Below are 22,031 nucleotides of genomic sequence, written 5' to 3' on the forward strand. Positions count from 1 at the left end.
CGCCTCGCTCAGCCAGTGAGCGGGAACCGGTCTGTATGTGGGATCCGAACCCTCGGGCGGGAGCGCCGCCGCGCTTCCCAAGCGGTGCACTATCCAGTGCGCCACCGGGCCGGCCCTTTTAATTCCATTTTTGCAGAAGATACTTAGAGGCTTTAATAGGCTATTGCCTACTCTCCCTTCCTAATGATCCTAGTACTAAGCTTTGTCATGTTTTCATTTAGGAACCTCTACCAGCCTTTCTCAACCAGGGATCCTCTCTGAATCACAGAACACAGAAAATGATTTGATAGACTGTTTTCTTAATTCTCCAAAAGATGGTTCATAACTAGTACCTTTCTTGGATGTGTGAGAAAGAAGTTAATTCATGATATACAATGGATGCTTCAAGGCATTAGTACTTAATTCTGGTGGAACACAGATTGAAAAGGCTGCATTAATCCCTGAAATTATTTTGTAAGAAACAAACTTCTAAAAACTCTTCCACTGAGCAAAAAACCTCATAAAAACAAGGGAACAGAAGAGACTTTTCTTCAAAGTCAGACTTTTCAGTGACGCATTTCTTTAGAATGAGTTAATTGGTTAAGGATGACGGGGGAGGACCGAAGTCCTTTATTCATGATTAGTTCTTATAAAGTTTGCGGTATTTTCGGATTTTTCCAAACAACAAAGTTTTATTTGTTTGTATTTTGGTTGCTAACATAGCTTTTCACATATTTCTCAAGTGTTATTCATCAGTAAAATCTGCTGCACATTGACACACAGATCCCAACTGTTATTTCCATTACCAAATGAATAGATTGGGCCCAAGAGGAGCTGCCTGACTTAAAATAGTCTAATAGGACTAATTCAACCAGGTTCTGACTGCTTCTACGCCTAGCAGTAACCCACAATATCACAGCTGCTAGGAGGTAAAGCTTAAATCAGATTGTGGATCAGTGATTCATCAAGTTATATTTTGATTCTGGGAAATCACGAAACAAGAGAACATTCCATAGCAAAGTTATATTGTACTTTACATAACTATTCTTACCTAGAAACTGAACACTTTTTGGATATTATCTCATTTATTCATAAAATTTTTTCTGGTGGTAGTTAGGGGAAAGGGAGAGCACAAGGAAAAGGGATCTATTGTACTCCCTATTTTATAGCTGTATAAATTGAAAATTGGTCACTTAAACAATTAGAGGTAAAGCTAAGTCTAGGATCTCAGGTCTGTATTTCAGTAGGTTATTGATTTTTTATTTTAAATTAAACTATGACTCTGGGCTTCAGGGTATGCGGACAATTACAAACACCTTAGATACTCTATTTAAACACATATATGTTGGGTTTCTCTAAATTTTCCTAGGAAAAATCTTTAATGCTACCTCAAATATTTTCATGAATATGCGCCTTTAAATAGAGTGGCAGAAATGAGTATGGATTCAAAAAATAAATGAAGAAATGTTACACTAGTTCAGGAATAATCTTTCTACTATGTTTGCAGAAAGAATGTATTCTCTTATTCTGGGTCTGTCAGCCATGTTGCATCCACATATAAATGCAATCTAGACAACTGATGCTTTTGGTTCTTTCCTGATAGCAGGTCTGTATAAAGGACTGAAAACTAATCCATTTTGGATCAAAGAAAAACATTGGTTGAACTAACTATAACCGGTTGACTACTGCTAAGAAAATAAAATACTGTTTTCTCCAGCTTTTAGAATAGGGAAGTGGTATAAACAATTTTTTTCTTTGAGTTGGAAAAAAACAACTCAAGCCAAAAATTGGAATGCTTCTCTTAAGGGTAAGTTTTTTGTTTTGTTTTGTTTTTGTGTTTTGTTCCTGACTCATCCTTAGAAGCTGAAGAGGCATAGGAAGGGAGAACTATTCTGGGTAGAGTTAGGACTCTAGTCTCAACCTTTTTAATCACTGCCAGCCAATCACCTGCTGCTTTGGAAGATTAGTAGCAGATGACAAAGGTATTTAAAAAAAAAGAAACTGTTAAATAATATTGTATGTGTATCATTTTTTTCCCATTCAAAATCCTAAAGCTGAATAAAAACCCTTAAAGACATTAATATCTAGTACTGAATTTAAAATATGTGCAAAAGCAAGTAATAATATCAGATATCATTTATTGAATATTTAATTACTGTATGTCAAGCACTGCACTAAGCACTTTACTTTCATGATCTTATTTCATCTTCTCAACAACTTGACTCTGGCAAGTCATGTTTTCCTATTATACAGTCTTGTGGCATCCTGATTTCTGCTTCATGCACACATTACAACTGTATTGGAAAAAAAACTCTAAATAATTAATTTTGTAATTAGTTATTTCATGTCTGACTCACCTACTAGACTGAAAACTCCATGAAGGTAAGGATCTATATCTGTCCTGTATTTCCAGCATCTAGACGATGCTTGGTACATAGCAGATGTGCAATTAAAATTTGTTGAATGAACAACTGAATGTGTGGATGATTACATATATGAATAAATTAACAACCCTATTAAATAAGTTCTGGTATCAGCTCCACTTTTTATGCCCAGAAATAGAGACTGAGACTTCACCCAAAGTCTGTCTGACTCCAGAACACATGACCACTCTACTTATTATTTTCTTTTTTTCTTTTTTTTTTTCTTTTTTCAGCTGGCCAGTACAGGGATCAAACCCTGGACCTTGGTGTTTTCAGTACCGTGCTCTAGCCAACTGACCTAGCCAGCCATGACCACTATATTTAAATGGCTACTAGGGAACATAAAAAATCATGATTGCTCTGGAAAAGGATTTGAAATTCCAAGATATTCTTTTTTTTTTTTTTTTTTTTCCGTTTTGTCTTTTTTTGTGACCGGCAACAGGATCGCAACCCTCAGTGTTGCACCCGCACCACGCTCAACCAGTGAGCGGACCGGTCTGTATATGGGATCTGAACCCTCGGCAGGAGCACCGCCGCACTCCCAAGCGCCGCACTCTACCGNTGATTACATATATGAATAAATTAACAACCCTATTAAATAAGTTCTGGTATCAGCTCCACTTTATATGCCCAGAAATAGAGACTGAGACTTCACCCAAAGTCTGTCTGACTCCAGAACACATGACCACTCTACTTATTTTTTTCTTTTTTTTTTAATTTTTTCAGCTGGCCAGTACAGGGATCAAACCCTGGACCTTGGTGTTTTCAGTACCGTGCTCTAACCAACTGACCTAGCCAGCCATGACCACTATATTTAAATGGCTACTAGGGAACATAAAAAATCATGATGGCTCTGGAAAAGGATTTGAAATTCCAGGATATTCTTTTTTTTTTTTTTTTCCGTTTTGTCTTTTTTCGTGACCGGCAACAGGATCGCAACCCTCAGTGTTGCGCCCGCACCACGCTCAACCAGTGAGCGGACCGGTCTGTATATGGGATCTGAACCCTCGGCAGGAGCACCACCGCACTCCCAAGCGCCGCACTCTACTGAGTGCGCCACTGGGCCGGCCCCCAGGATATTCTTAATGTAAATGCTTTCCTTAAAAGAAATTTTCCTGTAAATTTGGATAAGGATTAGGATGTTTATTATCTTTCTTCTCTCAGGTGGTAGAAGTTCCCCTAAGCTTCTAAATAATAAGCTATTTCTGAATATTGATAAGTGAAACGGATGACTCCCAGCAAGCTGTTTTTGGGATCTGTTGCCAGAAGAACTTTGAGCACTCACTCACCGTAGGAGGGGGAACCACAGACTTTTTGTACAGATTAGCTCTTTTTAAGAACAAAAGTCCCTTTGGGGATTTACTGATTCCCTCGCCTCCCCTGGTGCCCATGTTCATTCCTGTTACCTCGTGTTAGGACTTTGCTCTAGGGCAGTTTTCCAACTCCAAGAGAGATTCTCAAGCCCCTGCTGTCCACACAGTTTGTAGTGATTAACTGGGCAAAGTCAGACTTGCCTTTTACAGCCCTCCCAGAGATAGACCCTTTGCTAAGAAATCTCAGAAATGCCTTAATTCTCTGGATATAAGTAGATCAGAGCACCATAGACCACAGGTGCTCTGAGCTTTTGCAGCTTTCTCCCCTTAAAAGTGATGGCAATACTTCTTATTCTATTGAGAGATATAAAATGCTTTATAGACATTGATTTCTACCTTCCACCCCCCAAAAAACTGAGGGTTAGGAAGAACTATCCTCAGAAACTTAAACGTAAATCAGGGAAGAAAATGCTTTAAATCATTCAGTAAATGATTAGTAATTATAGAATTATATGAAGACTAAAAAGACTTAGTAGGGCTGGCCCGTGGCTCACTCGGTAGAGTGCGGTGCTGATAACACCAAGGCCGCGGGTTCGGATCCCATATAGGGATGGCCGGTTGGCTCACTGGCTGAGCATGGTGCTGACAACACCAAGCCAAGGGTTGAGATCCCCTTACCGGTCATTTTTTAAAAAAAAAAAAAAAAAAAAAAAAAAAAAAGTCTTATACCTTTCACCCTCTAGTTTATATTGCTAAGTGGATTAGTTATCAGATCATTTTATTTTACCAAAAGAAAATTTATTCACATTTCTGGGAATCTAAAATGCCTAACGCAGGACCTACTGAGGCGAGCAGGAAAGGAGAATACATTGAATACTTCATTGTGAATGTCTAATTGGGTCTGCAGACATAGTTCAGCCTCATCAGAGCCAGCCTTAAAAAAGAAATCTCTGTTATGTCAGACAAACACTTTTTGTGTAGTTCTTAATTACTTTCCATGGGTTCATTGTTTTCTAGGTCTTATCTGTTCAGTTATTGTACTAAAACACAAATTACATTAGGCATGTGAGCAGCAAACAGGGAAGGGTAGCTGGGATCCCAGAAACCACACATAGGTTAATGGCCATGATCTTGCATTAGGAACTTTAACCTACTATTATCATGGTGTAACCTCTTACTTTTTGCATGTTCAAGGAACTCTACGTGTTCTGAAATAAAGTTTACTTCTAGATTCTAAGTTAATGCTATCCAGAGAGAATGTCTTTGGCAGCCTCTCTCATCTTCTCCTTTCTGACCTGTGGATAGCATTTTCCATAGGAAATTATTGAGACAGCTCCGTGGTACCATTGAGTTACCATCATAAATTTGTATGGTGTTAGATGACTGGAAAAGCCTCAGTTCACTCTGTGGTTTGGAATTTTAAAGGAAGTCATTTTTTTCTCTGAGAGTTTTTTATTTTGTTGTTCCAGCGGCTTCATATACAGATAGCTCTGATGATGAGACATCCCCCAGGGACAAGCAGCAAAAGAACTCTAAGGGAAGCAGTGACTTCTGTGTCAAGAACATCAAGCAGGCAGAGTTTGGACGAAGAGAAATTGAAATTGCTGAACAAGGTAAAGAAAACAAGCATCTTTTCCTTCTCAACCTGCCTATGTCTTTTTGTCCATATTAATCTCTTTTTATGTGCTAGGGTCTGGTAGCTTGTGAAATTTCAGTTTAAGAATACTTACAACAAAAAAGATCTGAACTCAGGAAACACTTTGGGGAGGGAGTCAACTCTGGTGGGCCTAGAAGGAATCCATATACAATGAAAAAGGAGATAAACAGGATAAGGACTGGAATGTAGGGAATCAGAACCCTGGAGCATTTGCCTCTGAAAGTACCTTATAAAAGAAAATTCAAGTTTAATGTCTTGATCCCTTGAGGAACCTAATCTAATAGAGAACCTGATCAGGGGAAGGATCTTAATTAAGAGTAAGTTTTTCTGTTTATTTTTTTATCTTATTCCTTCTTCTCTAATATTGCTATGTGTGTATTGGGCTTTCCAGAAATGCCTGCACTGATGGCTTTGAGGAAGAGAGCTCAAGGAGAAAAGCCTTTGGCTGGAGCCAAAATTGTGGGTTGCACACACATCACTGCTCAAACTGCTGTGAGTTCTTTTCCTTTCTCTTAATAACAATAGTTAACAATAACCAATAGCTATTGAGTGCTTCCAACATGCTGAGCACCAAGTTAAGAGCTTAACAACTATTAGTTTATTGATCCTCATAATGACCGCATAAAACAGGTATACCTATTTCCATTTGGTAAATGAGGAAGCTGAAACCCAGAGGGTTTAAGTAATTTTTCAAAGATTATAGATCTAGTAAATCACAGAATCAAGATTTGAACTTCAATATATCAATATAAGCAAGCTCATGCTTTCACTACTATTTTACAACTGCCTCCCCTTATCTTCCCTTCCAGTGTCATTTCTACAAGGTAGCCCTATGTGTTGGGCTGATTTGAGCTGCAAATGAGAGAAAACCTGATTCCACCTGACTTATTCATAAAGGAATTTATTACCTTACTTTAGCTAAAAGTCCAGAGGGAAGGCAGACTTCAGACACAGGATCTCAGGGCTCCAATTTTACCACCTTGTGATTCTCTTGGAGCCGCCGCCTCAGTGTGTTTGATTAATCCTCCAGCTGATAGTGAGATCACAAGCTGACATGTAAAGGAAGAAGGAAAATTTCTTCCTCTTTCCCAAGAGCAAAGAAACTTTTCCCGGAAGTCCTCCTGGATACTCCATCATGTCTCATTGAGCAGAAATGGATCAGCTGCCCATGCTCCACCTGAATTACCATGATTGGCTTAGACCAGTGATTCCCACCCTCAACAGATTTAATATCCCCTTCTTATAAAAAAATATTTTGTGGTGCCCCTGAATTACCTTGAAGTGAAATTCAGATATAATATACATAGGTACGTATAATTTTTAAAAAATCAATATAAAATGTTAACTGAAATATGAAGAAATAATAAAAGGAAAGTAATTTATAGTCAAATAATGTACATATTTCAGTATGTGCTTGGACACAACTATAGTAGAATAGTCAAACACTTGTACTTTTCATAGCATTTGAAGGAGAGTGCTACAAATGTGGACAGGTAGAAATGTGTTATTGGTTCCAGAGCGTCAGAGCACCATTGCCAAATTATAGGATTTTCTGAAATAGTAAACAAGTTTTTGTAAATTTCCAAACAATAATAACAACAACAACAACAATGAAAAGTATGAGTTTTCTCTTGATATACAGTTGTTGCCTTCCTGGAATTAGGTTCTAAACTCAGATAATGATAAATAGGTTTTTCACCTATGTGAACTTTCGTTGGGACTTTTAAAAATTATACCAGGTGTGGCACAGTTTTTTGCTGTAAGAGACCGTCCTGGACTTTGAGAATGTCCAAATCCCTGGCCTTGCCCACTAAATGCCAATAGCATTCCCTTCCCAATTACTGTAACAACCAAATATGTCCCCACAATTTTCTGAATCTCCTCTTTTGAGTCATCTTCAAAGATGTAATAGATATTGAGTTGCCAACCATAATGAGACCACCGCAGGGAAATTGTTGTATTGAAAAATGGTATGGAATCTACTATGAGATTTATAAGATCTGGATTATCTGTATGGCTAGATCAACTTTCAAAAGATTGTCTCTCTTGAAGCACAACCTTATGTGGTCACATTCCTGATTAAGGGCAGTAGAGATTCCTCAAGATACAGCTACTGTTAGCATCTTCACTTTGAGACTTTTCTAGGTTATATGTTCTCTGAGGAAAAGACAGTAGAGATTCCTCAAGATACAGACAGCTACTGTTAGCATCTTCACTTTGAGACTTTTCTAGGTTATATGTTCTCTGAGGAAAAGAGTACCTTGACTACTCAAAATTAATATAATAAATTGAAAAGCTGTCCATTTTTGGAGCTACTGACCAATGAATTGAGGCAGAAAAATTCTTGAAAACCTTTTTTGGTCCTTGTCAGTCAGGGACATGGGACTTCAGTGCGGTAACTTAAAATAGTAAGCTTCTCTGCTGTCTCATGTTGCCAAATTATATCCCCAGGCTTACTGAACATTACTGCCCTTTAGGGTTCCTTCTCTATTTTTTCCCAAATGGATTAATTACAATTAGTTTACCAATTTTAATAGTATTTTATTGTTTCCACCCTGCATTTTTTTTCCTTTTAAAAAACCCAGGAATTTTCCTTTGTTTTATTTTTAATCTCTATTTTATTTTTTTGATTACAAAAGTAGTTTATGTTCATTTTACAATATTCAAACATTACCATAATATATAAAGTAGAAAGATAAAATCTCCTATAACCCCATGCTCCAGAAATAACCATCATAGTTACTGATTACCTATCCATGTTTCTAATAGACATGGATCTATTTACATATTTTAGGTGTTTTTCCATAGTTTTTTTCTTTTTCCTTTTTTTTTTTTTTTTTTTTGGCTGGCAGGTATGGGGATCCGAATGCTTTACCTTGGTGTTATAACACCACACTCTAGCCGGCTGAGCTACATAGTTTTTTTCCAACCTGATTCTATTGCTACTCCTTCCAAACAATAATGATTTGGTTGTTGTGGTGGTGGGGGTTTTTTACATTAATATTTTATTTTTTTTCCTTTTTATTGAAACATAATTGATTATACATATTTGTGGGGTACAGAGTTGACTATCAGTATGTGATGATCAAATCAGGATTATTAGCATATTCATCATTACAAAACATAATTATTCTTTGTGTCCATTACCCAGTTTCTCCCTAACCTCCTCCCTCTCCCCCTTTCCCACCTCTAGTAACCATAGTTCTGTTCTCTCCTTCTGAAAGCTTGACATATTAAACAATAATGATTTGAAGTCAGGTTAAATCAGCTTTTAAGCTCTGTTCTCCTCCCACTCCTACCTTCCTTCATTCCTGTTTGAGCCCTAATAGCCAACAGTCTATACTCACAGTTATTATACTCTCAGTTCCAAACACTTTTCTTTTCTAATTACTTTATATTGCTTTGTAGTATTCTCAGTACCATTATTTTGTTTGACAAACTCAGGAATCCTAGTTATAGGAATTTAGAAGTTCTTTAAGGTGAAAAATAAAACAAGAGGCAAAACTTGGGATCAAATATTGAAGGGTAATATAGACTAGAAATGAAGGCATATTAATAGTTCTGCTATTAGCTGACTGTGTGACCTTGGACAAATTACTTGAGCAGATTAACCTAAATCAGTGGGACAACTAGTATTTTTTTTTAATTAGAATATATTTTTAATTAGAATTTTTATGTCATGTGAGGGCCGGCCCGTGGCTCACTTGGGAGAGTGTGGTGCTGATAATACCAAGGCCGCGGGTTCGGATCCCTATATAGGGATGGACAGTTAGTTCACTTGGGAGAGCGTGGTGCTGACAACACCAAGTCAAGGGTTAAGATCCCCTTACCAGTCATCTTTTGGAAGAAAAAAAAGAAAGAAAAATTTTATGTGATGTAGAAATATTTAAAAATACAAATTTTTTTTTTTTAAGATGACCAGTAAAGGGGATCTTAACCCTTGACTTGGTATTGTCAGTGCCACACTCTCCCCAAGTGAGCCACGGCCGGCCCTCCAGTGTTATTTTTTATAACAAAATAATTTAGCCCACAGTTATATATTACATTTTATTGTCTTGTTTCTTTAGTTTTCTGTAGTCCAGAACAGTTTCTCAGTCTTTCTTCGACTTTCATGACCATGACACTTTTGAAGATTACAGATGAATTATTTTGTAGAATGTCTTTAGTTTGGGGTTTTGTCATGTCTTCTTGTTGTTAGATTCAGGCTATGCATCTTTGGTAGGAATATCACAGAAGTGATGCTGCATTTTTCTCATGAATCCTATCAAGTGGCACGTGATTTTGATTTGTCCCATAACTGATGATGTTCACTTTGATCCCTTGATTGAGATAGTGAGTGCCAGGCTTTTCCACTGTAAAAGTTATTTTTTCCTCTTTGAAATTAGTAAGTTTTTTGTGAGGTAGTACTATGAAACTTCAGATATCCCATTTTTCATCAAACGTTTGATTTATTTATTCATTCATTTATTTTTATTTGAATGGAATAATTTTTTTCTATTTTTTTAATGGGTTATAATCCATTACTATTACTATTTATTTCAGTGCTCATATTGTCCCCTGTTTAGCCAGGGGGAGCCCCTTCACTGTGGGTTCTTTGTCTTTTGACATGTCCCTTTCATTCTTTGAGCAGTTCCTTGCTTCTGGTACAAAATGATCTAAGCTCATCTTTTACATTCCTTGCCCTAGCCTTGAAATAAGCCGTATCTTCAAGAAGCCCTGGCTCCTTTTTGTAGATCTGGGCACTAATGTGCTCTTTGCTATTGGGATGTCATTGTTCCTGGATCATCTTTTATTAATTCTGGGAAATAATAGCCCATTAACTTTTCATGTATTTCATTTGCCCTGTCCTCTACCCTCTTTGTGTTCTGAAACTCCAATTATACATATGTGTTAGACCATTTAATAATGTCCCATACATCTTGGATTCTCTGTTTTGATTTTTTTCTGCCACTCTTTTTTCTTTCTGTATTTCAGTTTGGTAATTTCTATTGATCTGTCTTCAAATTTACTGATTCCATCCTTGGACTTGCCCAGTACGATGATAAACCTGTTCAAGGAACTCTTATTTAATCTCTGATTTTTTTAAAATTTCTGGCATTATATTTGACTTGTTCTTATAGTTTCCATCTCTACTGAAATTCCCTATTTGTTCATGGATGTTATCCATCTTTTTTACTAGATTCTTGAACGTAAACTTATTAATCATACTTATTTTAAAGTTCCTGTCTGATCAAACATCTGGCTCATCTGAGAGAGTCTGGCTCTACTGATTATTTCTTCATAATGTTGTTGTTGTTGTTTGCCACTTTTTGTGTATCCTGAAATTTTTTATTGAGTGGTAGTATATTCATTTCCATTATAGTCATGAATTGGGCTGAAGTTAGATTTTGCTGTTGTGTGCCATAGGCTTCAAATTCCTCCAGCAGTGGGCTGCTGTTACCTTGTGATTTGAGGTTACCAGAAGGCTTTCTTCGGTGTTTCTGCTTCACCCTCAGCTGTCAGCTGCTTCTACACATGCATGCCACAGTGGGGCTCTCTATTCAAGTTCCTGACCCACCTGTAGTAGTAGACTAATGCTTCTTGTTTCCTGGAGCTAAGCTTGTGGTGAGGGCAAGTGGGATTCTTAGATCTCCTGGTTCAGGTTTAGTGTTAGCAGGCCTCTGTGATGGCAGGTCTTTCTCAGTGTTCCTGCCTCTCTTTTCTGTAACAGCCAAATTTTACCTTATATCTGTGGTGGGTCTTGGGAAGGAGATATTTTCCTGCCCCTCCTAGAGAGTTGGAGAGGTAGCAAATGTTTACTTTGTATCAGTGAACCATCCTGGGCCCAACAGGGCTTCTTTCTACTCTCCGAGAAGCAGTAGATCTTTGCCTGTTCTCTGATGGCAGGAACAGTTCCTGCTCTTCTTCCTAGAGCTTAAGGATTTGTTTCCTATAAGAAAAGAGTGTAGAAGAATGTCCAGGTTTTATGCCTTTCTTTGAGCGTAGCCAATCAGCTCCCTGCCCCCAGTCTTTATTGTGAGCACTGGGTGGAAGCCCCTGAAAAAAAGCTTGCATGAAAGTATGAAATCTTCTTGTGCCTGGTGCAACAAAAAATTCCAGACTGGCACACTTTCCCACAGAAAAGCCTTTACTAATTATTACAATTTAGCTAATTTTTTTCTTACACTCATGTATGGTAACCACCTCTCCCTCCCATGTTCCACCAGAGGTGTTAACAGTGTTCCCATTCTTCTTAAAAGGGTTTATCACTCTTTGGAGTTCATTTCACTTGGTTTCTTTATGACCTCAGCTCTTTCATGGGCTCAAGAAAAGTATGGCTTTGTAGATTATCAGCTTTTTCTTGTTGTTAGGGTGGGAGTTTCTCATGCAGTATCCTACATCCTAAGCAGAAGCACTATACATCTATGTTTTTTAAAAAATGTTTTGGCTCTAGGGCTGGCCCGTGGCTCACTCAGGAGAGTGCGGTGCTGATAACACCAAGGCCATGGGTTCGGATCCTATATAGGGATGGCCGGTTAGCTCACTGGCTGAGTGTGGTGTTGACAACACCAAGTCAAGGGTTAAGATCCCCTTACCGGTCATCTTTAAAAAAAAAAAAAAAAAGTTTTATCTCTGAAGTCCTCAGTTTAATTAAATCTTATGGAGAGGGCCAATATGTTAGATAGATAAAAGCGCATAGTTCAGCTGGAGTCTCTTCCCATGCCTTCTCCCAATCTTTGCCCTCTTTTCAGAATACTGAAGAGTTCTGCAGTGCACAATTTGATTATTCCTGATGTACTTTCTCATTGTCAAATATGTAAACATAGTCTCCTTGACCAGTTGTTTCTCTCAGGCATGCTCATCTCCTGCTTTCTCTTTAATACAGGTGCTTATGGAAACTCTGGGTGCTCTGGGAGCACAGTGCCGATGGGCTGCCTGCAACATCTATTCCACTCTCAATGAAGTAGCTGCTGCTCTAGCAGAAAGTGGTAAGGTCTTTTGCTTGTTCTCTATGTCTTTAGCTAAAGTAAGTTTCCAGAAAGTTCCATTGTTTGAATAGAAATCTTTAAGGAAGATGAACAATAAAGGAGGTTGAAAGAAGTGGATCCCTATTCTTGATGAGTTTTCTCTCTTTCTAGCTTCTCTTGTCAAAAATGGTCTAGTTAACTTACTGTTTTATAGTTTGAAAATATTTACCTATGTGTAAACTCCATTGTTAGTTAATGCTTTGCTTTGACTCACTAATAGTAGAGTACTAGTGAACACTACTCACCGTCTAAGGTAGTATGCATTAGAGAAGAAAATGCTTCAGCCAAAGTTTTGTGGCCCTGCAGGTTTTCCAGCAAGTAGTTTGCCATGACTTAATGTGTAGTGTTTTTGCATGAGCAGTAAAGAGGACTTTTGACCTGGCAGATTAATGTTTGATCACAACATCCACTGTTACTTGAAGGACAAAAAAAAAAATAGAGAAATTTGGACCTTGCCAGCTTTTTGCTTCCACTCTCTGGCGGCACAGATCAAAGAATAAAACACTTGCTTCAGAGCTCCTTGGAAACACTGGGAAAGCCCAATCGAGCATGCATGTCTCTTGTTTTGATTAGCACTCTTAGCATTTCGTTTGTTTTTCATTTGTATTCGTTCATTTATAAAGTTTTATTGATGTGTGTATGATAGAAAAGTGCACAAATATTAAATGTATAGCACTGAATTGTACATATACATTCGTTCCTTTTTTTTAAACAAATGCTAATTGACCTATTCTAAGAGATATAAAGACAAATGAGACAATGTCTTTGCCCTCAGAATCTTATATTGTGGTCGAGAACATAATACACATATATAGAAAATGATAATACAAGGACATATATGATAAATGCCACGATAGATTATAAATCTATATTCAATCCACAAACAAGGAGCTTAGAAAAGTTCAGATTCCTTAAGAGTTCACTTCCAGCTGGGTTAATCAGGCTTCATTAGGAATATGACAGTTAACTGGGCTATAAAGTGTAGCAATATCTTAGCAAATGGAAAAACATGTAAGGGTTTTCCTGATGTTGAGGGTGGGATGACTAAAGTATAGAAATAAGAAAGATCAGCATGGTACTAGTAACAACAGGTTAAGGGTTCATATCACCTTACGAGCCAACCACCAAAAAAAAAAAAAAGAAAGAAAAGAAAGTAAAGATCAAAGTGTAATTGGGAAATGGTGAGAATGCCAGTCTGACTGGATTGAGAAGTATTTATTTCTAGTTTCTTCTTTTTTTCTCTTTAGTCGTATTTTTAGTAGCCATGATAGTGTTGTCCATTTTGCTTGTCCTCTTTGAGCTAACAAGAGCAGAATGATCACCAAGGACAAAGGAATGGATAAAGGGGCTGAAGTCAATGCTAATCAGTGAAGAAAGCCAATCCAAGGAATATAGCGGAATGAGAGAGAATGGAATTGGGGAAGACCAGCAATGTCTTGCCAAAATTTCAGGATCAGCTCTTTTTTCAGTCTTTAATGATTTATCTTTGTTTCTTTTTCTCAGGATTTCCTGTCTTTGCTTGGAAAGGAGAATCAGAAGATGACTTTTGGTGGTGCATTGATAGATGTGTGAATGTGGAGGGCTGGCAGCCAAACATGGTGGGTCAGGTTTCTGCTAACATAATTCTGTACAAGGTGAGGGTAGGGGGAGGCTATGGCCTGGGAGAGGGTTTCCCAACAAGAAGGAAGGAAAATGGCTCCATTTCTACCTGGGTTTCTAGCAGAATTAGATGCTTATGCTTAAGGTAACCTAAGAGTATTGAACTTCTCATAACCTCAAAGTGCCTTAATTGTTGGTGCTGATGTTAGAAGCATTCATATTCATTAGTACATTAAAATACTGCTCAAAGGGCCAGCCTGGTGGCACACTCGGTAGAGTGCGGCACTTGGGAGCACGGCGGCGCTCCCGCTGAGGGTTCGGATCCCATATAGAGACCGGTCCGCTCACTGGTTGAGCGCGGTGCGGGCGCGACACCAAGGGTTGCGATCCCGTTGCCGGTCCCGGTACAGGCGCGACACTGAGGGTTGTGATCCTGTTACCGGTCACGAAAAAAGACAAAAAGGGAAAAAAAAAAATTCTGCTCAAGGACTGGTCAGTTAGCTCAGTTGGTTAGAGCACAGTCTTATAACATCAAGGTCACAGGTTCAGATCCCTATACCAGCCAGCCACCAAAAAAATAAAATAAAATACTGCTCAGGATTCACACATGGCTGATTAAACAGCAAGGATAATGAGTTTCCATCCCCTACCACTGCAACCATCCCACCCAGCAAAAAAAAAAACCCAAACAAAAATCCTTTTGCTCCAGAAGTACTTAGCTTTCTCTCTAGAATCCATATACTGAATTTGTAGTAAACCTGAAGAGCTTCCAAGTTCAAATTTCTTCTCTTTATTTCTTGAAAAACATGACTAGCTGCTGGCCAGTTAGCCCAGTTGGTTAGAGCATGGTGCCGATAACACCAAGTCCAGAGTTCCATCCCTATACTGTCCAGCCACCAAAATATACATATATATATGTGTGTACACACACACACACACACACACACACACACACATGTGACCAGGCAAAGTTTTGGGTTTTTAATTTTTCCTGTTTTTCGTTTTGTTTCATTTTTTAAAAAATCAAATCTTAAAGGCGGGTAAGCACATTAGATTCACTGAGAGGTGAAAGCTACCCAAAGTATAAGGTACTCCTACTTTGCAAACAATTTTGCATATTAGTAATTTCTCCTAATTAGGAGAAACTAGGGAATCAACTGAAAAAAGAATCCTTGAAGCTCTAGTCCTACTATTGCTGTCTGATAAAGACTGCAGAGCAGGCCTCACCTGGCAGAGAAGCAGCCCCTTTCTGAAATCTGTGATCCCAGTCACATTGCACCAGTGCTGGTTTGAAGAAACTGGGTTAAACCCTTCATCTCCTACAGGGGTGGGGGGTGGGGATGACAGTGGCTATAAGATGAGTCACCTCATTCCAACAATTTTAAGTGTCAGGAGGGAGTATGACTGACAGACACTAAAAAAGAAATGCCAGAGGGTTTCTCCTGGGAATAAAACATTAATTTTACAGTTATAAATGCAGGGAGGACATGAGTTTGTACCCAGAGAGCTTTTACAAACTGTAGAGCCCCCACAAACTGCTGGAAAGGTTAAAGACAAGAGTAAGCAAGGACAAAAACAGACATTACTCCAGAAAACAGGACCCATATCTCTTTGGATCCTATCAAAATATAGTACTTTTCCTTGCTTTCCAATCTCAGGAAGATTCCCTGATGACAAGAATTTTCTGTAATAGAATTACATGGTGAGAATTATGGGCCTCATTCATTAAAGAAATATTAGGGATAACAACTACCTGCCTCTGTCAGACACCTTTGTGTTTTTTGTTTGTTTGTTTTTTGGGTTTTTTTGTCCTTTTTGAGACCGGCCACACCACGCTCAGCCAGTGAGCGCACCGGCCATCCCTATATAGGATCCGAACCTGTGGCGGGAGCGCTGCTGCACTCCCAGCGCCGCACTCTCCCGAGTGCACCACGGGCTCGGCCCTAGACACCTTTGTTAAATGGGAAAAGTGGACAAGAATAGTGGGACTTAACACAGTTTCCAATTGTTTTTTTTTTTTTTTTTTTTTTTTAAAGATGACCGGTAAGGGGATCTTAACCCTTGACTTGGTGTTGTCAGCACCACACTCACCCAGTGAGCCAACCGGCCATCCCTATATGGGATCCGAACCCGCGGCCTTGGTGTTATCAGCACCGCACTCTCCCAAGTGAGCCACAGGCCGGCCCCAGTTTCCAATTGTTTAATCTGTTTTGTCTGTGATCTTTTTTGTGGCTGTGGATGAGAGGCTGCAAGGCAAAACTCCATGAGGGTTTCCATACATGCAGAAAGGGAAAGAGAAACTCAGAAGAGCCTTTCAGTTTCTTAGGGCATCTGTTCTGAAGGTTTCTACTTGTAATAGGGAGCAAGTGTAAGAGTTTTTTGTTTTTTGTTTTTTTTTGAGACCGGCCGCACCGCAGCGAGCGCAGCGGCCATCCCTATATAGGATCCGAACCCGCTGCGCTCCCAGCGCTGCACTTTTTTTTTTGAGACCGGCCGCACCGCGCTCAGCCAGCGAGCGCAGCGGCCATCCCTATATAGGATCCGAACCCGCTGCGCTCCCAGCGCTGCACTCTCCCGAGTGCACCACGGGCTCAGCCCCGTGCAAGTGTAAGAGTTTTAATGAAAGTCCAATGTTGGATCCCTGTTCTCAAGCAAGGTTTCATTGAGTCAAAGAAAAGAAATCAACAACAGGAGCAAAAGCAAAGAAGAGATCAGTTGGTAGACATGAGGTTGGGGATTTTGTATACCTGGGTCCAAGAAGGCATTTTTGGCACTTAGAGTTGATAATCGATGAGACTCCAGAAGCGGGGAGTGCCAGCAGAGAGCAACTCAATTCTGTGCAGATTTTCCAGGAGAATGAGTATAACAATTTGCAGAGTCCTCTGAGCACTTCTAACAGCCCAGTGAAGGGCTCAAGTCCCATAGCCTAGTACCTGATAGTAGTCTAAGCTGTTCTTTCTTTAGCTTATTTATAATTCAGAAACTTTCCTCTGCTGATGAAAGCTCCAGTGGGCACAGCATTGTGCTTATCTTCAATCCGAACCTGAAATAGTGATGAGCTGTTCAGAGTCATGCTTGCACACCTACGTGCTGCACAGTTCCCTGGTTATTTTTAATTTGGTTTACACAGAGTATGAGGTTGTGCTAGGCAAAACCCTACAGTGCTGCCTGATATACTGGGTGGGAGCGTGCCTGTACTTTGAGAGAAGTAAAGGATTAACAAATATAGTTTTATAAGCCATTGTTCTGAGAGGGAGTCTAATTATCTGGCCTTTTATTTAAACTAAGCCTTGACTAAATATATTTAGAGTCTTGAATTTAACTAATAGAAATCTGCAATATCAACTGTAGGCTCTCTGAAGATCTATAGTACTTTCAAGAACTAGTGGTCTAGATAACCACTTAAGCTATCAATCCATAAGAAGATCCTCATTGTACTGCTGTGCATTTTGGTATAGTAGGTAGGATGTGTCATGTGGGAGGGTCATTTGGATGTGAGAATTAAAATTGGCCTTTCACCCTTCATTGTCTTTTACTTTCACTCTTCATTGTCAATATAATGACTGTTTCATAGATTATTGCATTAGTTCTGGCTTTTAAGTTATTTTTCATAACCATATGGGAAATTAGAAATATCTGTACATTGGTAATTAGAAATTAGGATGCAAGACCCAGGGAAGGACTGAAGCCTTCAGCCTTCAGCCTTCAGCAAAATGAATGACAGTATTGATGCTTACTATTGCAGATCTTGGATGATGGAGGGGATCTTACTCACTGGATTTATAAAAAGTATCCCAACATGTTTAAGAAAATCAAGGGCATAGTAGAGGAGAGTGTTACTGGAGTCCATAGGTAAGATTTGACATGGGCATTTCTGGATTTATACAGCCTAGACATATAATCTTGTAATCACATACCTATAGAACATATTATGTTAAAAACTGCAAATTTCTTTGAGTTGACCAGATCTGATTCTGCACACTCATTTTAAAAATTAAATAACAAACCTAAAATAGTGAGGGGGGCAGAGGGGAGAAAAGTGGTGTCCTCATGTTTTCTAATTGTTATAATGAAATGGCTATTTGTCCTTTTTGGCCAAATTTATTTATTCAATAAATATTTATTGAACCTCTGCAGTGAGCCAGGAACTGCTGTAAGTGCTAGGAATCTAGCAGTGGACAAAACAAAAACCTGTGCCCTCATAGAGCTTACATTGTTACACAGAGAGCAAGGATTCTGTTTCTCAGATGAACAATAATTCCCTGAGTAAAACTGGAATAATTTCTGTTTACTATTATTCACCCATAAAGAATTGAAAGTATGAAATAAAAGTGTTAGGGAAGTAAATTCTGAATAACCTACCATCACTGCTTCAATATATTGTGATCTTTTTGAATACGTAAAACTGTGGGTTATAACATATCTTCAGACTCTTAGAAAGGGATACATTTTGAATAAAACACATACTTCTAATTTTTAATTGACTCAGTTTAAAATATAACTCCTGTATACATATTTACAAAGATTATAAATTTGAGATTATTTGAAAGTTAAAATTGTTGCATTAGAGTAGTGGAATTATGCATGATTTTTAAAATAGTACTTAAAGTTACTACTTTTATAATTAAAAAAGGGAATAAAATTAATATGCAATTTAAAAATTTCCATTTAAGGTGCTAAAAATTAGAAGTGGGTCAAGGATTTTCCCCACATGTTTTTTGAGTAAGATCTTTGTTGCTAAGCTATATATAGGCTCTAGAAAGATACTCTTTATTTCTCAGTATACACCCAATAGAACGAAACTAGTCATGCTCTCATGCTGACCCAACTAACATATTTCTGGGATTTGATATAAAACCAGTGGTAGATTTAATGTCTTATTGTTTTATGTTCTTCTGCACTTTCCTCATCCTCAGGCTATACCAACTCTCCAAAGCTGGGAAGCTGTGTGTTCCAGCCATGAATGTCAATGACTCAGTCACCAAACAGAAATTTGACAACCTATACTGTTGCCGTGAATCAATTCTTGATGGGTAATGCTTACTATCTTTGAGATGAACCTAAGTTGTTGATTTGTGGTTCTTATTTTTTTTAGTTTGGTTATAGGTGGAAATGATTCATGTAGCACCTCTGGATCTATCACCGCATCACACCCAAAATTTTATAACCCAGAGCTACCATTGCTATCATGATTACAAGAAAATCTACTTCTCTTAAGAAATGAGACTAGCTCCTATCTGTTGGTGGGCAGAGTTCTTACTTTGTGACCCTATCCGGCCTTCAAGTCATTAACTAAAGTCAGTGTAAATAAATATCTTTTCAGTTGGTTAGAATACAGCCTTATAACACCAAGGTCATGGGTTTGGATTCCCATACTGGCCAGCCATACACACACACACACAAAAGTATCTTTGATGGTTTGGTAAAGGTTCCTGGTGATCCTATTCTAGGTCACATTGCCATTTGTAAGCTCCAACTAACATCTGGCCATCTGGAAACTTGTGGTGAGCAAAGAGTCAATTCCCAGAGGCATTTCTAGTTTTTCAAATCTGTAAGGATTGCAAGCCTGAAAAAATCTACATAGGTACATACCAAATACTGTGTTCTTCTAACACCCAGTTTCTGTTTCCACACTAATGTTCTCACATTCCTTCATTCTTGCTATGAAGACCCTATTATTTCCTAAGTGAAACCATTAAGTTGGCTTAGAAGATTGCCAAGACTAATGATTCCATCATATATAAGTTAATGGAAAAGTGAAGAAAGGGCCTGTGGGCCACATTACTGACTAGTCTGGACCTCAGTCAATTTACTCTATAGTAACACTACATACATTAGATCGAGAAAGACCTCAGCTTGAGTTCTTGCTCAATTATTTATTAACTATGAGGCCCAGAATTAGTTATTCAACCTCTCTGTGCATATTTCCTTATTTGTGAAATGGTGACAGTAAGACCTATCTCATAGAGTTATTATGAGAATTGAATGAGTTAGGGTAAGTTGCTCAATATTAATTCCCTTGCTCTTCTTTCTAGAATTCTGTTTAGTAACTTCTAGGGTTGAGTTAGATCTTAGAGGAAGCTTTTTGCTTTGAAATCTTTTTGATTTGTGGAATGTTCAATGCAAATTCAAGCTATTGTTACTTATCATCAGATAGACTAGACATTTTAATAAATCTCAAACCATCAGTCTATTTATAGACTGTCCCTAGTTCGGTCCACATGTACGGGTTATTATGATGAATACCTTGAGCCTGATCAAATCAATAGTAATCTAGGTATATTTCATTAAAATATTTACTCATCCACAACTAAGTATCTTTCAGATTTTTTAAGTCCCAAATCTGTGAGCCTAATATCTAGCCTATAATAGATTCAGTAAAAGATGCATAAAGGTACCTATACTAGTTCATAAAAATGGACAGAGTCCCTCCTAAGTAGGGTTTACCCTATAGGTAAGATTCTTTAATGTCAAATATATGAAAGTGAGATAAGACAGAAACAGTGGAACAGAAGTTAAAGTTAGATTTCAACAGTAAAGAAACAGGAGAACATCAACTATCCACCAGAAACCTGCAGAGTGGTAAGAGCTCATTGGTGCCTTCAGATAGTGAAAAATTTCCCAACTGGGTCAAGGGCAGTTGTTCCTCAGAGGAGTTGAGAACAGAAGAAATTAAAGAAGAGGTTAAACTATGCACCGGGGACTATAGTGGAAGGGAGAGGACATTCAAGCCAATGGAGAGTCCTTATGAGGAAGGTATTAGTGATTTACCTTCTGTAGTTCTGAGCTGATTAGATACCACACCATAAACAATGAGGGAAACCCCACCGACTCCTAGAGGACACTTCCATAATTGGGCTGCACTGCCAAAACACAGTGCAAGTACAGCCTTCTGGAGATTGAGATTCCACTTGGCAGAAATAAGGATATATTAGTAGTTCCAAAGGAACCCAGATATGATTTTGGGATCATAAAATAGTATTTCAGGAACTCTCCTGGTGGGTCATGGGGCTAGAAGAATTAGAGAAGTCAGAGACTTGCTGTGTCTCTTACATAGCACCAGACAACCAGACAGCTTACTATCCTGGCCCCCTCAAAAATTCTTCCTTGGCTGAGGTCTGTCTACCCTTTATCCTTGAATCTTGAGTCAGATCGGGGTCCCTTATCTCAGTTAGGGAAATCACTGCCTAACTGGAATCCATTCAGGTCTGTCAGCCTAGCTGTCATTTACAGAGTAAGTTGATGAAGTTTCCTTTCTACCACACAGTCATTTGTAATGGCAAAGAGAGAGTATCTTCCTTTGGGAAGAGAGGAGAAAAGGATTGAGGGCAGTCAAAGCAAAGGAGGCTAAGAAATGTGATCTCTTGATTCTCCTTTCTGTGCTAGCCATTCCAGGACCATTCTCCTAAGCCATGACTTTTGAGTATGGTAATAGCCCAGCTAGACTTACTCTCTTCACTCAATAAGAATTACCTCTACTTAATTGATATTTAATGAGTTTCATGGTGGAGCATGGAGTTAAATTAGTTTTTATTGGTAGAGTTGCCATATAATTAAAAAAGACAGGACTTTCACAAAGAAATGATTAAGTTTTGCAATGACGAATATGCTAATTACCCTGATTTGGTCATCACACATTGTATACATGTATTGAAATATAACTCTGTATCCCATTAATGTATATAATCAATACATTTCAATAAAAGAAATGCAAAAAGGGCCGGCCTGGTGGCGCACTTGGTAGAGTGCGGCGCTTGGGAGCATGGCAGCGCTCCCACCGAGGGTTCGGATCCCATATAGAGACCGGTCCGCTCACTGGTTGAGCGCGGTGTGGGCGCGACACCGAGGGTTGCAATCCCGTTACCGGTCACGAAAAAAGACAAAAAGGAAAAAAAAAAAAAAAGAAATGCAGAAAAAAAAAAAAAAGGACAGGGACAGGATTTTTACTTTGCCTTTGGGACATTTATAGACTTTTCAACAGGAGAAGTAAGCAGATAGATAAGTAAGTAGAAAGACCCATAAATATTTATAAGAACCGTCTGTCTCAGAATAG

General features: G+C 38.6%; 1 protein-coding gene across 1 annotated transcript in view; it reads left to right on the forward strand.

Annotated features, from left to right (window-relative positions):
- Positions 1 to 22,031, forward strand: part of AHCYL2 (adenosylhomocysteinase-like 2) — a 45,500-nt gene that overhangs the window by 5,158 nt on the left and 18,311 nt on the right. Inside the window, exons 2-7 of the mRNA XM_008586207.1 lie at positions 5,185 to 5,328; positions 5,764 to 5,864; positions 12,238 to 12,340; positions 13,883 to 13,977; positions 17,724 to 17,830; positions 18,895 to 19,011. Coding sequence (XP_008584429.1) covers positions 5,766 to 5,864; positions 12,238 to 12,340; positions 13,883 to 13,977; positions 17,724 to 17,830; positions 18,895 to 19,011 — 521 coding nt within the window. The 5' untranslated portion in view covers positions 5,185 to 5,328; positions 5,764 to 5,765. The remainder of the gene's footprint in view (positions 1 to 5,184; positions 5,329 to 5,763; positions 5,865 to 12,237; positions 12,341 to 13,882; positions 13,978 to 17,723; positions 17,831 to 18,894; positions 19,012 to 22,031) is intronic.

This window comes from Galeopterus variegatus, unplaced genomic scaffold (assembly GCF_000696425.1).
Source record: "Galeopterus variegatus unplaced genomic scaffold, G_variegatus-3.0.2 Scaffold3877, whole genome shotgun sequence".
Classification (NCBI taxonomy): domain Eukaryota; kingdom Metazoa; phylum Chordata; class Mammalia; order Dermoptera; family Cynocephalidae; genus Galeopterus; species Galeopterus variegatus.